The following is a 17,254-nucleotide window of genomic DNA, read 5'->3' on the forward strand; positions in this document are numbered from 1 at the left end:
TGTGTGTGTGTGTGTGATCTGCGGACACAGTCAGCGGCAGGTGAGCCTCCTCCTCATTACTAATGTGTGTGTGTGTGTGTGTGTTCTCAGAGGGAAGCACCTCTCGCTGGGCTGCATGCTAACGCTGCTAACATTGGTAACGCCCCCTGCCACGCATGCACGCACAGACATAAACACACACACACACACACACACACACACACACACACACACACACGCACACACATACACAGTGCCTGCTGGACAACACTTCAACTGTCCACTATATCTTAGAGAGACTCTTAAAGTCACTCAGATAAGCACTCTGGGAGAAGGCTCTATTTCAGCTTGAAGGGACACAAATACACGACCACTTGACCACTTGTTCCATCACAGAGAATTGCTTTCTCACTCATTCACTTGCTCATTTGTCTACTGATCCATCCATCCATCCATCCATTCCTTTGTTCATTTGTTCATTCGTTCATACATTCAACCATGTTACTTTAGACATTTAATCAGGGGTTTACTCTGATGAAGTGGCAGTTCTGGCTAGTTAGCGCACTAGCTTGCTAGTTCTATCTGTCACTCACACCGTCTCGACACATCCTGACACGCCCACGCAGAGCGCAGAGAGTGCCACTTCCGCTGCTTTGCACGGATCCCGCTCATGTTTGGATGATGTTGAGCAAAGCATCTTGGGAAGACAGCGCTGCCGTTTGAGTAGCTCCAGCACCTCAAGTAGTTGGGCGATGTCCAATGAAAGAAAAAGGTTGAGTCACTTGTTTACCACAACAGTGTCTGTGAAACTTTAGCTCCGCTTACAAGACAAATGAAACGATCACGAGGAGTCCATAAACCGAAACGAAACAATGATTTGGTGAATGAGATTTGGAGACTGTTGGTGTCTGTGGTGGGGATTTAAGATTGTGGTAGGCATTTAAGTTTAAATGATATCGTTCAGTTGTGGGCACCCCAATTCTGTTAGAGGGCAGTGATCCGTGGTGACTACCTGATGAAGTAAAAACTTTGTAAATTCCAACTTATTAGACAATGCACATTGTGCGTTTATGTGCGGACTAACAAAGGCTGTGTTTATGCTGGCTTGGTAGCCTACATCTGTTCCTGAGACACACACAGTATTCTCATCTTTATCCACCCATCCATCCACCCATCCATTTGTCCATTCATTCATATACATACATCAAACATACATACATACATACATACATACATACATACATACACCCACCCGTCCATTCATTCATATACATACATACATACATACATACATACATACATACATACATACATACATACATACATACATACATACACCCACCCGTCCATTCATTCATTCATTTTTCCATTCTCTCTGCCTGTGGCTCACAGCTAGTCTCTCTGTAGGTAGTTGCGTTTGAGCACTCCAAGCTATCCAAGTAGCCAACCAAACTCTCAGTCACGCACGCACTGGTTCATTCTCTCTCCCCTCCGTGACCTACCACGCTGAGCCCCAGCTGTTCTCTCAGCAGGTAGTCCAGGTTCCTGCGCTCCAGGCTGGCCAGGTAGTGCTGCAGGCGGGAGTATGTGTAGGGGTAGCAGTAGGCGAACTGGTAGACGTCGTCCTCGCGGTCGAAGCAGAAGGCGAACGACATGACGTAGTTACGCCGGTGGTCTGGACAGCGGTAGTAGTATACGTTCTTGGCTGGAAGTCTCTGCCTGAGGATGACAACAGAAAGCCCACCTCATCAGCAAGAGATGTGGAGATGTGCAGATAACATTGGGTGAAAATATCTCAGCAATACATCATGTACAAATACCCAGAAAAACAAAACTAAACAAAACAAAAACAAAAAAACAAGTGCAGTCCCTTGCCCCGATATCACAATGAGTGGAAAAAATTACAGCATCTGGATCCAGTAAATTGGGACCAGTAGTTATGTAGGTAGACACACACACACACACACACACACACACACACACACACACACACAAACAAATACAGATAGATAGATGGACCGACAGATTACAATACCCCCAGACCTCAATTGGGGCAACAAATCAAAACAAAGAAACAAACAAAACAAAAAACGCCATGTTGCTGTCAGTGTTCTGTTGGACGTGTCTCACTGTTTTGTTCTTTTTGTACTGAGCGTGATATAAAATCCCTCTACTACTTCCTGTGGGCATTTGCTAAAGTTCACAGCAGCCACCCATCAGTCTTTAAAAACTCCAGTTTTCAGAAGGTGACTGTTGAGCACAGTTATATGGATTTGGCATTTATGGAATGGGAGCTGCAATGGCACTTTTGAAATGGCTGAGCTGGGTTCCACCCTCCTGGCAAAGTCACTGCGAGTCCCTTCCAGACTTTAAACACACACACACACACACACACACACACACACACACACACACACACACACGCATGCATGCATGTACAGAGACATACACACACAGGCACACATATATATACACATGCAAGCATGCACACACACACTTGTACACATGTACACAATCACACATACACACGCACAAATACACACACATTAATGCATATGCAAAACTATGCTAAATGGCTACAATGACCCAGAGAAGCCCAGAGGAGATTGTCAATACTGGCCAACAAGTAACCGGTCAGACCTCCTGTTCAAATATATGCTGTGTAGTCTATACAGTACTAGCCCTTAAACACATGTTCCAAGGCACTTTGGCAGAATGATTATTATTAGTGCTGCTCTTTAAAGAACAGGTTTCAGCCATGTCAGGTTTATAGCCCCCTGCCTTTGAGTCCAGGTGCCGTAGTCGAGTTCAGTCGGCCACCATATAATCCCCCTCCTGTCAGGGCCCATTGTGCACATAATAAACTCCGACAGCTCTGGTCATTATCTGATCTCGGCCACATCTGATGCTCAGCACTGGTAATTATGGGATAGCAGCTTGTTGTTTTTGCCTTTTTTCTTCACTCCAATACCCCACTCCACCTAACCCCCCCCACTCTGCTCCTCAACGGGGGCACAAAAGCAGGGATGAGTTTGGGAGTGCTGGTGAGAGAGCTGGAGAGGGGGTATTTACTTTCACTGTCTCCTGCCCCTGCCCCCCCACTCCACCCCATGCGGAGGTAATAACGAGTGGAGAAAATGATCCGGCGGCCGCAGGAGCGATCAATGTGAAATGCAACCCTGTTCCAGCCCTATAGACGCTCATTTTGCTTTGGTTTCACTCACTCACTCACTCACCCATTTCCCATATCATTCTCTCACTCTATCTATTCACAGCTCCTGTTTCCACTCTCTCTCTCTCTCTTACACTATCCCTCTGTTTTACCCTCTCTATCTCTCTCTACCTCCTTCCTCTCTTCCCCATCCCTCCTCTATCCCCCTCTCTTTTCCTCTCTCTTGAGCCCTCTATGCTCTTTCTCCTTTCCCCTGTCTACTCATTCTACTGTATCTCCTTTTTCTCTCTCTCTCTCAGTGCTTCACTGCTCACTGAGACTTTGTGTATGTTAAAAATACAGTTGTGGCGACATGAGTACGACACAATTTGCCGCAGTAATTAGCAAGAGTTCCAGCAAAACTAGCAATTCTCATCCTCTCCGTATTTACACACTGAGTCCATGGCAGCCATCGCCGCCGTAAGTAAGTAAGTAAGTAAGTAAGTAAGTAAGTAAGTAAGTAAGGGCCCTCTCTCAATGTGCCGCACCGCACTGACCAGCGTTTTAATGAGTCGGGTAAATAAGCAACGTAAACAAAGAGGAACAAAACAAACAAATAAGCAGCAGAATAGAGAGGAGGACGGAGAGAGAGAGGGAGAGAGGAGAGAGAGAGAGAGAGAGAGAGAGAGAGAGAGAGAGAGAGAGAGAGAGAGAGAGGAGGACGGAGACAAAGGATCGCACTGATGAATGAGACAAAACAGAAACAAATGAGGAAATGACTGAAGGAGTCCCTATGGGCACCAGCTAAGATGGAGAGACAAAGACATTAGGGTGGGGGAGAGAAGGAAGGAGGGAGAGATAGAGGGGGGGTGACAGAGATAGAGACACAGACAGAGAGGGAGGGAGGGAGGAAAGGGGAGATAAGAGGAGGATGAGAAAGAGGATGAGGAGGAGGAGGTAGATGAGAGACGGGGACTGCAGGCGTAGGAGTCTGGATCAGATGGAGATGCTATCAGTGATGCTGTTAGCCGCAGTCCGCAAGCTCCACTCCATCAGCCTGACCAGACCGGCCAGCAGCTCAGTCTGAAAAAGCCCAGCTGCTCGCTTTAATACTCTCACACACACAGAAATGCACAGACACAACACACACAACACAGAAATGCACATACCCACACTCAGACACATACATACATACATACATACATACATACATACATACATACATACGCACACACACAGAAACACACACACAACACAAAAAGGCACACGCACATGCAAGCACACACACACACGCAGGTATACACAAACACCAGCACACACACTCATGCACACACACACAGAGACACACACACACACAAAGATCAACCAGGGACTGTCAGCCACATACTCCAACATACATTCACACACACACAAAGACAGGCGTGCACACAAACAATGTTACAACAGTGTTTTTAAATGCTGGTAAATACTCTTTTAGGAGATGAAAGTTGCACTTCTAACAGCAACAGCTCACAGAAGGAAAACACATTTGACTCTATCTGTGTGTGTGTGTGTGTGTGTGTGTGTGTGTGTGTGTGTGTGTGTGTGTGTGTGTGTGTGTGTGTGTGTGTGCTCTAGCTTAGCCCCCGTGGGTGGGGGGTGTCTTGATGCTGGACGATGTAAGCATTGCCTTGGGCTGGTCTTTGTGTCAGTGCTTGGCCTGCTGCTGTCCAGCTGGAGATGTGAGAGCCTCAGGTGCAGCTGTCTGTACACAATGGTCCTGGCAGGGCCAGCTCAGGCATGAGGGCCCAGGTACTGAACACGCTGGTTTTAAGATGACACTCGCCTGGACGCCGAGGGCTATCTCTCTCTCTCTCTCTGGACTGGAAAGGAGAGTGGCCAGGAGCTTGTTTGCTGTGGAGACCATAATAAAAGTCCCAGTTGCATCAGCATCATTAACATCAGCGAAATCCTTTACAGCACAACTGCCAACAATAAGAGGACAGTTAGCATTCATGCCAGCAATCTTTCATCAGTGCTAGTAGTTGGGCTGCTGTTGGTGTTCGAAAGATGTTTGCATGTTTTTTTGGTACTTAGCTTGTAAGAAATATTTTCATCACTTTCTTTGTGGTCTCCGGGTTTTCGTTAAGATACATTTACATGTATTCATTTAGCAGACGCTGCTGTCCAAAGCAGCTTACACATGTCAATTATATTACAAGGACCATTGTCCTCAGAGCAACTCAGGATGCCTTGCTCAAGGGCACAACGGTGGAATCCGAGTATTGAACCCACAACTGTTCAGGCTACTGCATGCTAGCCCAGCTCCTAGATAATGGCTTCAGATCGGATGCCTCACGGGTCAGTGAAAGCCACAGGTGGCTCAGTCGGTCAGGAGCATGGTGGTGGACCAAACTCTTATGAGTTGAGCATTTCCAGACTCCAATCCTGGAGAAAGGAGTGCCCTGCGGTGCCGTCTGGCAGCGGCAGGATAACACAGAGCTCAGAGCTCGGGCAGGAGGCTGTGGTGACACTCCTGTGGCGCAGCTTTGCTCTTGACAGACAGGCTGGCACCCTGGCACACACGTGGGACCCACTGAAAGGACGCAGACCCGGGCACGGCCCCAGACAGAGACAATCGCTCCGACCCTCCTCTCCTTCCCTCCCTCTCCGTGCCACGGGAGCGCGGTCTGCTCACTGGACTGGCCTTGAGGATGTTACTGCATTTCGTCAGGCAGCCATATATGTCTGAGGTTTGAGATCCCATAAGCGGCGCCCTGCTCGCCTTGGAAAAGCAGGTCCTGTCTGCCTGGTGATTAACATCGTGTCAGCCATCTTCCTCTGTCTTTGTTTGTTTGTTGATGTTGTTTTTGCAGGGGAGAGTGTTTGTGTGTGTGCCACGCTGTGCGATGTTGATAAGTCTTTGAAGCGGGACCTTGGCGGAGTCTTCCACTCTCTTGCTCTCTGCAGTGGACGGCGCGGCTACTCCCCCGTCGCGCCGCCGGACAGCCCTGGCACCCCGCGCTTGGCACGCTCTGCTTTTTTTCTGAGTGTGTGAGTGTGTGTGTTGTGACAGTCTGAAAGGAGCGGGGCTCCTCGGGCGGAGGCAAGGCGGCCCCAGCTCTTCCCCAGGCGTGCCTGACCAACAGATGGCCGAGAGCTCCGGCACAGGACACAGCCTCTCCTGTCTCACAAGCTCACACACTCTTTTTCCTTTCACCACTTTTAGAAATACTAGAAACATTTCTTTTTGTGTTTTGATTGGTGGTGGTGGCAGGGGTGAGCTCTTGTTTTATAGAGAGCCCCTGTGGAGACGTTTGGCTTTCCTGTCTCAGAAACTAAACTTCTCTTTCTTTTATGATTTTTACGACTTTTTTGAAATCCTATGAACGTTTGTTTTTGTGTGTGTGTGTGTGTGTGTGTGTGTGTGAGAGAGAGAGCGAGTGGGTGGGTGGGTTGGTGGTAAGGGGCACATATGACTGAGCTCTTGTTTTTGTGGGGAGATTTGGGTGATTCTTAGCTTCGTCCATAGCTGGGTCAAAGTTGGTTTAGAGGAGCTTCAAAGCCCTCAGCTCTATTCTACTCGGCTTTCTTCTCTCTCTCTCTCTCTCTCTCTGCTCGTCTTTAGAAGGAGCTAATTTGCTCTTTTTAGACTAATCCCGTCAGCAGCACTGAGTGAGGTCACGACACAACTTATGGGGGACCCAGACAGTCGTCACAGGACTGCAGAGTCAGTCATACCCACAGCCACTGCCAAACAGTCGCAGTGTGTGTGTGTGTGTGTGTGTGTGTGAGAGAGAGAGAGAGAGAGAGAGAGAGAGAGAGAGAGAGAGAGAGAGAAATGTGAATGTGAGAAATGTGTCTGCTCTTAAACGTTCCTCTTTAAAGCTTGTCTGTAGAGGATTGTGATTGAACTGTACTAATGTTGCAGCTGAGGCGCTGGCCTACAGCACCTGTCTGGTCATAGCTGGAAGTAGTGCTTTATCTACTTTCATTCCCTATTGTGTTTTACTGTAAACACAATACACTGTATAAAGGTTTCAATGCCGTTGTTGTGCTTTGACACTGTGAATGTGCAGCCATTCCTGACCATCTGGTAAAGCATACATCTACTGCACACACACACACACACACAAATATACACACTCACACAGACCAAACAGGGGCCGTCAGCCACACGTACCTCCACAAACACATAGGTCATTTATCTTCAAAGGCAAGGCATACCCATGTATGTTTCCCACACACACACACACACACACACACACACACACACACACACACACACACACACACTCCCACTCATACTCCCTGCTCCACAGCCTCTCGGAGTGCGGCTGGCATCTCCAAAGTGGGCACAGCTAAATTAAAACGAAACCAAATTAGCCCAGCTTTGTGGAGCCGAGAGGAGGAGAGGAGAGGAGAGAAGGAGGTGGTGGAGGACATGAGGAGGGGTGAGGGGGCAGGAGAAAAGGCCAAGCTGATTACTCCCCTGGTCAAGGAGAAAGAGACACCGCGCTCCCTAGTCCTGCTTCGGCAGTTTCTGTCTGAGCATCCACCCGCCCGCTTGTCCGCCCGCTTGCCCACTGCTGCTGCCGCTGCTGTCGAGAGGGTGCCAGCCTCCGCAGAATACTAATGCCACTGCTGCCCCTGCTGTTACTGGCGCTCTCAAGTCCCAGCAGTAAAGAGATCCTAGAGCCTCAATCCTAGATCTTTGAGCTTTGTGACTAACTTAGATGACGATATAGTATTAAAGGCTATAAGTCGATAAACAACAGGCGTGCATAATTCCCTTTTCCTAAGTCCAGAGGAGCGAGAGTGGAACAGAGGACATGAGATATGGCACCATCAGTCCTGTTCTGGCGATGGGCAATCTGAAAGGGTTCTAATGAAACAGGTAAAGATAAACAGATAACGTCCTTTATTAGCCTCTCAAAGCACTTCATAACCACTGATGCTAATGCAATTGGGCAGTAATCATTTAAGCAGGGTGGGCTGGACCTCCCCCATCCATCCACCTTTATCACCTGGTGAGTAGACGAATGTCTGTCTCACTCAAAATCACTGTAGTGTGTTGTTTACTTGGTGCTATGTGCTATGTGGTGCTATGTGCTATATGGTGCTATGTGCTATGTGGTGCTATGTGCTATATGGTGCTATGTGCTGCTATGTGCTATGTGCTGCTATGTGCTATGTGGTGCTATGTGCTATGTGTTCTATGTGCTGCTATGTGCTGTGTGGTGCTATGTGCTATATGGTGCTATGTGCTGCTATGTGCTATGTGGTGCTATGTGCTATATGGTGCTATGTGCTATGTACTATGTGGTGCTAGGTGCTATGTGATGCTATGTGCTATATGGTGCTATGTGGTGGTATGTGTTATATGGTGCTATGATGCTATGTGCTATGTGGTGCTATGTGCTATGTGGTGCTATGTGCTATATGGTGCTATGTGCTATATGGTGTGCTATGTGGTGCTATGTGCTATGTGCTATATGCTGCTATGTGCTATGTGGTGCTATGTGCTATGTAGGTGATATGTTGTTAGGGTGCAGTAGGGGTAGAGCTATATAGTAGCCTTGTTAGTTAGTTGTTAGTTACCAACAGTAGCCAACAGTTGATCTATAAGATGATTAAAAAAAGGAATTTTAAAGATCCCATTCCACACCTATTTCATTAATTAGTTATAATCCTTGATGTCCTTTGAACAAGTTTGTAACATTATTTGGGTTGGAAATGCCGTGGATGGCTTATTTCAAGCTATTCTAGCATTGTCAGAAAAGCCTGATACAGGAGACGACTGCTTTTCTCATGAATATTTAATATGTAAATAAGTTCTGATTTGTTCTGATTGGTAGTACACAAAAACGTAGGCGGTAACAGCACATTGCCTATGTCTTCACTCAGTCACTCCCCTCGACTTCTCATGTCACTTACATTACATAAAACATCTGATTTATAGGCCTACTATCCAACCGATTGTGACAGCCAAACCCTTCTGTAATCGACATGTTATCTTGATTTACCTGCGTGATCATTGTAAGAAAGCTTGCTATCCACCCTCGGAAAAGCGAACTATGGTTAGATTCAGCTTGTCTTGAGACACCTTAGCTAGGAGACAGCGTCGGGAGACAATTTGTAGTTTAATGTTTTTCGCTGGTTGCAGAGGATTAACAGTCATATTTTACAGATATAGCAGATGTTAAGTCCTCAAGGAGACAACATACACCTTCAGACGACATACACCTTCAGACAACATAAACCTTCAAAATGCGCTGAACTCAGCACTAATTCGGTACCATAGAGTTCCTGTATTTTTTCAAAAATAAATTGCAACCATTTCTCTCTCTTCTCATCTTTCTTTGACAGGAGATGCCATGTAGATATTTTGTTTTGACATAACACAGGTTCGCTGTTGTTCTGCCATATGTAGGCTACTAACTCTCTCTCTCTCTCTCTCTCTCACCTCTTCATACACTCTCTCAGTAGTTAGTGATATGTGAAGTCTCTCTCTGGCTTGTCTACTTCTCACACTCCAACACCGTTACTCTATCTTTACCCCTCTCAATCTCACTCTATCACCCCTCAACAAATGGTCTCCCTCAAACTAACACAAAATGCCCCTCTCTCTCTCTCTCTCTCTCTCTGTCTCCTCCTCCCTCTCTCTCTCCATACTAAATGTTCCAAAATCAAAGGTGCTTTATTATCATGACTGTTTGTGTAGAGTGTTGTCAAAGTGAGTGTTACAAAAACACAGCGACCCTCCACCTACACACCACACCCATGCCCCCATTCGTGCCACTGCCTGCACTTCTCACTCTTCTCGTGTCATCGTAATTTGGTCCAGCAGTGGATTGATGGAGCTCCAACAGGCTGCCACCTCACCCCCAGCCAGGGAGGGAGGGAGAGAGGGAGGATGGAGGGAGGGTGGGTGGATGGATGAGTGGGTGGGTGGAGGTGCCTCTTCGTTTCCCAAATCACAGTGCTAACACAGCAAGCTGGGGAGCAGCAGGGACACTGATGAGTCAACAACACTCCCCTCCCCTCTCCTCTCCTCCTACCTTCTCTCCTCTCCTCTCCTCCTCACTCCTCTCCTCTCTGCTTCTTCCCCTTACAGGAGACACACATAACTCACCCACCAGTAACATGTATCATCCAAGAGTGTCAGTACAGTGCAGAGGAAGGGATGGAGAGAGGGAGGGATACAGAGAGGAAGAGAGGAAGGAAGAGAGGGAGGGATGGAGAAAGGGAGGGAAAGAGGGAGTGATGAAGAGAGGGAGGGATGGAGAGAGGGAGAGAGGAAGGAAGAGAGGGAGTGATGGAGAGAGGGAGTGATGGAGAGAGGGAGGGATGGAGAGAGGGAGAGAGGAAGGAAGAGAGGGAGTGATGGAGAGAGATAGAGAGGGATGAACAGAAGAGCAGGGTCAGTGGATGAGGCTGGGAGGTGAGGAGAGGGCAGTCAACAGTGGCATCTGCACAGAACCAGCAAACGCAAACAGGCAATTAAGGCTCCGGATTGGAGAGTGGACAGGGCTGGCACGTCCGCAGAGTGAGACTGAGGAGTTTAATACGGAATGAAAGGCTGACGTGTGGACTGATGTGTCTGATGTGGACGGTTCAGTGCAGCTGGAGTCGGATTCCTAATACAACAGGATGCTACATCTCAAAAGAGAATCAGAATCAAACCAACGACCAACACACACAGACGATACTGACAGAGCCACATGTAAGAGCTGGATATGAAGACACACACACACATACAAATAGGATATTATGTTTATGAGAAGACTGCCTCAGGTGCTTTTGCTTGCTAGTGCATTTGGCCTGAGCAGGGGGTCTGTTGCAGATCGGGCCCTGTAGGCAGGCCCTTGTACATACACACACACACACACACACACACACACACACACACTTAGGAGACCCCAGCAGGCAGTCGGGGAAACAGCAGGGCCCTGTGCCTAGACACACGCCCTCTGGGTTAATGAAATAAGATGACACCTCCCCAGCTTTATATTATATATTTATCTCTTTGGGGCGTACACTTGTGTGCACACACACGCACACACACAGAGTCACACCCACACACACACACACACACACACACACACACACACACACACACACACTCTTTGGGGCATTCGGCTGTCTCCTTTTCACCGTTTGACCTTGTTGGCGAGCGAGCGAGTCTTTGGCTATCGATTTTAATTACCCCATAGGAATTTACTGCCCCCCCTTACCTGCCCCTCTCCCCCTCACCACCGCCTCCAATGCTTTACTATCATTGGATGAAAAGAAAATAGCTTTGCACTCTTCCTCAGAAGGGAGCAAGGGAAATAGAGAGAGAGTAAGAGAGAAAGAAAGAGAAGGAGAGAGACAGACAGAGATAAAGAGAGAGAGAAAGAAAGAAAGGAGAGAGAGAAATAGAGAGGAGAGAGAGAGAGATAGAGAGAAAGAAAAAGATAGAGAGAGGGAGAGAGGATGGTGACAGCAGTATACAGTAGTGATGGAGGCTGTGGCTACTGCAGCCTGGCCGCTCTGTTTTCTATCTGGGCAGAAGCTGCCGCTCCCTGATGACTGCTGGCAATTTGTTTTATCTAAATGACGACGCCCCATGCCTCTCCTACCCCAGGATGTGGTACATCCTCCCCACCACCCCTACCCTAAACCCCCATCTCACAGCACCATCCCACTCCCAAACAGATTTATCGCCCTGTGCTTCTGCGGAGGAAATCGCCCGCCCCCGGACAATCGCGTGCTGGCGCATGTGGTGCTGTCATAGCTCAGCGCCCACAGTGCACCGGCCCCATGCCTCCACACACACACACGCACACACACACACACACAGGCGCTGGGGCCGTTGCCTCCCCCGTCAGCAGGAGCCGAGCCAGCAGTGCCAGCCGTGCCCATCAGCGCCACCCTCCACCAACCTCACCAGTCCACCCAGGATAAACACAACAACAACAACAACAACAACAACAACAACAACAACAACAACAACATGGAAGGAAAAGGGAAAATAAGCAGATGGTGCTAATTCCTCATACTTCCCTCTCACAGCACAACTGAAGGTTAAAGCACACTAACAAGCACATGTGTAACGGATGCCAGCTAGCTTGGCTGTGCTTGTGGAACGTTGGTAAACCTCACTCCCCGACGCCTCAAGATGGAAGCCAGTAGCCTGGGCTATTGGCTCAATTGTTAGCGCGCTCGCCTCCCGATCCGAGGTGCTGCTGTTTCGCGGGTTCAAGTCCGGGCGTGTGCAGGGCTGAATTGCGCAGGTTCAACACAACGCAGGTTACATTGGTGCCGTGACCCGGATCGGGAGTGAGGTTTAGGGGGGTGAGTGTAACGGATGCCAGCTAGCTTAGCTGTGCTTGTGGGACGTTGGTAAACCTCACTCCCTGACGCCTCAAGAGTGCTGCTGGCATGCGAGCCAGTAGCCTGGGCTATTGGCTCAATTGTTAGCGCGCTCGCCTCCCGAACCAAGGTGCTGCTGTTTCGCGGGTTCGAGTCCGGGCGTGTGCAGGGCTGAATCGCGCAGGTTCAACACAACGCAGGTTACACATGCAAACAGCAGCCGCCATCTAACTTTCAAAAACACATGTCAAATGGGCTCTTCCTGGGAGAGGGCCTGATGGTGGAGGCTGTTGACACTGCAGCTGGTGAGCGCTTCCTGAGTGACGGTGCTGCCGGCGGGACAGCTCTGGATCGGCACGACCAGTCTTGGTGCGGCGCGGCTCGGCTCTTCCCCTGCCCACTGGCTAAAAAGCTGGGGGCCCTCACCAGAGGTGTCACTCTCCATCGGTGCTGCTTTTCAACGAGCGAGCGAGTGAGTGAGCAGCTACACGAAAGGGCTTTGATTTCCACACCGTCTGCCGCACTGAAGTCCCCGAGATGAGGGATAAAAATTGGTAGCTTTCAAACCCCAGACATCTTGTCTATATTCTCAAATCAATCAAGCGTAGAGGTCACCTCAGTCATAGGCTTCTCTTCTTCTTCCTCTTCTCCCCTTCCCTCCCTCTCTCCCTCCCTCTCTCTCTGCTCCTTCGCTCTTCCCTCTTCGGTCCTGTCAAAGCAGAGCCTGTCAAGCGCTTAATGTTGTGAAGGTTAAATGGCTTAAAATATGTGCATAAAACTGTCAAGTGACACAATTCCTCTACGCCTCAGCTCTGGACAAATGGAAGAGCAGTTCCAAATAAGGCAGGATGGGGGGAAAAAAGGAGAGAACGGGGAAAAAAAACTGATAGAGAAACATTTCGAGAGAAATGTTGAATAACATTTTAATACAATGATAATACCCAAATTTTGAAGTAGGCTCTATCTAGCTGTATGCTTCTCGCAGCCTCTTCATTGCAACACGGGCATATTGTGGCAATTTCCCTGTTGTTCAAACGTGGTGTGGCTTCTTTCGCTTTGCATAACAATCCAGGCAGAAAATAGTTCTAGAATGATCTGAAAACTGTCAAGTGGCCCTCCCACTTATGTGTGCATATTTGTGTGTGTGTGTGTGTGTGTGTGTGTATGTGTGTGTGTGTGTGTGTGTGTGTGTGTGTGTGTGTGTGTCTGTGTGTGTGTGTGTGTGTTTGATGTATCTATCGTCTGGGAGGTAAATCAGACTGCGAAACGGCAATCCAGTGGCACTGTTACTAAGCAACCTGCCTGGCTTTGTCATTTGGCTGCCCATGTGTTCTGGTACATTTGAATACTATTTAGTGTCTGGATTGCCATTTTAATTTGTTGCATATTCACAGCCATCAAATGGCTGCATGTGTAACTCCCTCTTTCTGATGTGCTATTATATGGCGTGGTCATGAAGCCGTATATGACATCGTCACAAAGAGCATTTGCAGACAGTTTACTGACAAGCCAGACATCCATAATCTGACTGCCTATTTTTTAATATCCTGATTTTTAAAAAAAATTTTGATCAATTTCCTTTGAGCAAGCAAGTTTAGACTTTTTTTTGCAAGTAACAATATCCAGTGTATTGGGTTTGAGAGCCCTGAGGTCATACCACAAATGCACAAAATCAAGATCACAGACACCTCACTGGAGCCAGTAAAATAAAGGACCCGTATGGTATGACTTATGTGAAACTCAAAACTGCGTTCATACCTAACATGCTAAATGACTGAGGTAATAAAAAGTCCTGCTAATACGATAGAAGACTTATTAGCAGTACCTATTAGACGCATAAATAAACATGCATGTACGATGTGTGTACCCTGCTCTTTACATTGGCCTGAAGCACGTCTTAAAGCTTAAACAGAAGCGTTCATCAGTAGCAATAAAAACACCAATCCAAAGAAAAAGGGCCAGTAACAGTTAACACAAAGACTACACAACACTGCGCTGGTCTGGCGTTTGCTCTTGTAAAAGGTCTGGGCTTTGCGCAGTTTTGGCTACTAAAGACGGGCGACGATCTGTGGCCCTCAGCTTCCATAAATGCTGCGGGACACGGCTGTAGTCGTGCTCAGTGCGGCACCGACTCTAAATCACGGGGTCATTAGGGCAGAAATCATAAAGTGGATGTCCCCCTGAGTAATTGGAGGGATTGCTCCGGCTTCTATATTCCCATCTAATGCCTTTACGACTCCTGCTACGCATGGTGGAGATGGAGACTGGAAAAGGCTCGGAATCCATTCCCAGACACTGGGGTGATATTGGCGGATAGCACAGGGGGCAATCTAATGCAGTGGTGTGTGTCTTTTCTTGTAAAGAGGAGCGGGAAGTGAGAGAGAGAGAGAGAAAGAGAGAAAGAGAGAGAGAGAGAGAGAAAGAGACAGAACAAGAAGTCGTATTCCCATGAATGAAGTTAGTGCAGACAAATGATGGGATTATAAAAAAAAAAACCCAGTTTGCCTCCAGAGTGAGATTCCTTACAAAACATTTGCTATTTAAGAGAGGGGAGAGTGCTGTTGGCAAGCAGAACAAAAAACACAAAATAGGACTGGAGAGTCTAGAGAGGTCCAAGCATGAGCAGACGATCAATAATCGCATGACCTTTGACCTTCAACTGCTTGATGTTCCTCTCTACCTTCTGATCAAGCTCAGACTCGATCTAATCCTCAGAAAGTGATACACAGAGAAAGGGAGCAGATGGGTGGTAACATTTCAGACATACGCAGAGGCACGCACACACCGAGTGAAGGCGTTCAGGAAACACACACACACACAAACACACACACACACACACACAGCGGCTAATTTCGCATTCAGTTCAGAGGCTTCTACTCGAGCTCAGACCCCTGTCTTTTTACGGCGTCATTAAATATATGAAAACTAGATGTACCGCAGAGCGGTACAAAATATGACCGCCGCCCAGTCCAGCACATTTTTTCCACAAAAAAATAAAGCCTGTTCATAATTCTGAGAAATTCTTGAATTGTGTGCATGTGTGCGTGTACACGTTTATGTTTATGTGTGTGTGCGTGTATGTGTGTGTGTGTGTGTGTGCGTGCTTGTGTGTTTGCCTGCGTATGTGTGTTTGTGCATGTGCATGCATGCATACATATGTCTACTGTGTGAGTATGTGTCATACGTATGATTACTGTGAATGTATGTGTGTGCGTGTGTATCTGTTTATGCACATGTGTGCACATGGAATGGGTTAACATGACCCCTGGAGGCAAACATACGGAAAAAATTGGTCATCCTAGGCCCTACGGTTCTCAAGATATTCACAGAAAATATCTTGTCTGCCCTACCCTCCTTTCGTGGGGTCCAGTACAGCGGGGGGGCTACAGATCAAAACGAAAAATGATGGTTCCATGCTATCCATGTGGGGTTACATGCCCACCAAGTTTCGTGTACCCCGGTCTTTCAGTGTCCCGGGAATCCTTGTTGGTGTAAGGTCACTATATGTACACATAAATTATTTTATTGTAAGGCCCCCCATGAACGAAAGTTCACAAAACTTGGCATGCATTCGGAGAGTGTCATAATGATCCTACACTTTCAATTTCGTGCGGTTTTTACCATGTCAGCCAGAGATATTGTGATAAAACACCTAATTTTTTTGCTTTTTAATTTTTTAACTAGGTGGCTATACATGAAATAAGTGGTAATGGGATGGGTTGACATGCCCCTTAAGACCAACATACAAAAAAAAGGTGGACCTCCTAGGCCCCACGGTTCTCGAGATATTCACAGAAAACTGTCTCCGCCACCTACAGGCCAGTTGGTGTATAGTAACATAAATTAATTTATTGGGTGGCCCCCTATGAACAGAATTCCACCTAAACTTGGCGTGCATTCAGAGGGTGTCATAATGATCCTACACTTCCAATTTCGTGCAGTTTTGTCTATGTTGGGTCACAGATACCTGCGATTACAACACCTCATTTTTACTTTTTTGTGTTTAACTAGGTGGCTATACATGAAATGAGTGGTTATGGAATGGGCTGACATGGCCCCTTGAGATCAACATACAAAAAAATGGTCCTCCTAAACCCACGGTTCTCGAGATATTCACAGAAAACTGTGTCTGCCCTACCCTCCTTTCGGGGGGTGCAGTCCAGCGGGGGGGCTACAGATCAAAATGAAAAATGATGGTTCCATGCTATCCATATGGGGTTACATGCCCACCAAGTTTCGTGTACCCCGGTCTTTCAGTGTCCCGAGAATCCTTGACGGAAATTTAGACATGCGAAAAAGAAAAAAAAAGAAAAATCTGACTAAACCTATATGGCCGCTTATGCCTTGGGCGGTCATAATAAGTAATCAAAATACAAGTGGTTTGCGGCAGCATCAGCATTACCCGGCGAGGGGCCACGGAGGAGCGTAAATCGCACGGCAGCGCCCACATGAGATTTATTCTCGTCTCAAGTGACGGGATACAGAGCCACAGGCCCCTCGCCATGCAAAGAGGGAGTTTACGCAGAAGAGGTCGATGGCGAAACTCTCCCTCACTAAGAGTCTGAGAAGAACCCTCTTATTACACACACACACACACACACACACACACACACACACACACACACACACACACACACACACACACGCAAGCAGCTTAAACATACGGCACACAGCTCAGGATGGGAAGCATGAAGTGGCCTCCATTTTTTCTGCTTTTCCACACATCAACATGCTTAAATGTATGACGGCACATGTGGTCCAGGCCATCTTTATCCTAATCCAGCAGGC

General features: G+C 47.6%; 1 protein-coding gene across 1 annotated transcript in view; it reads right to left on the reverse strand.

Moving 5' to 3' along the window:
* Positions 1–17,254, reverse strand: part of agbl4 (AGBL carboxypeptidase 4) — a 351,628-nt gene that overhangs the window by 161,225 nt on the left and 173,149 nt on the right. Inside the window, exon 5 of the mRNA XM_048251844.1 lies at positions 1,482–1,698. Coding sequence (XP_048107801.1) covers positions 1,482–1,698 — 217 coding nt within the window. The remainder of the gene's footprint in view (positions 1–1,481; positions 1,699–17,254) is intronic.

This window comes from Alosa alosa, chromosome 9 (assembly GCF_017589495.1).
Source record: "Alosa alosa isolate M-15738 ecotype Scorff River chromosome 9, AALO_Geno_1.1, whole genome shotgun sequence".
Classification (NCBI taxonomy): Eukaryota; Metazoa; Chordata; class Actinopteri; order Clupeiformes; family Clupeidae; genus Alosa; species Alosa alosa.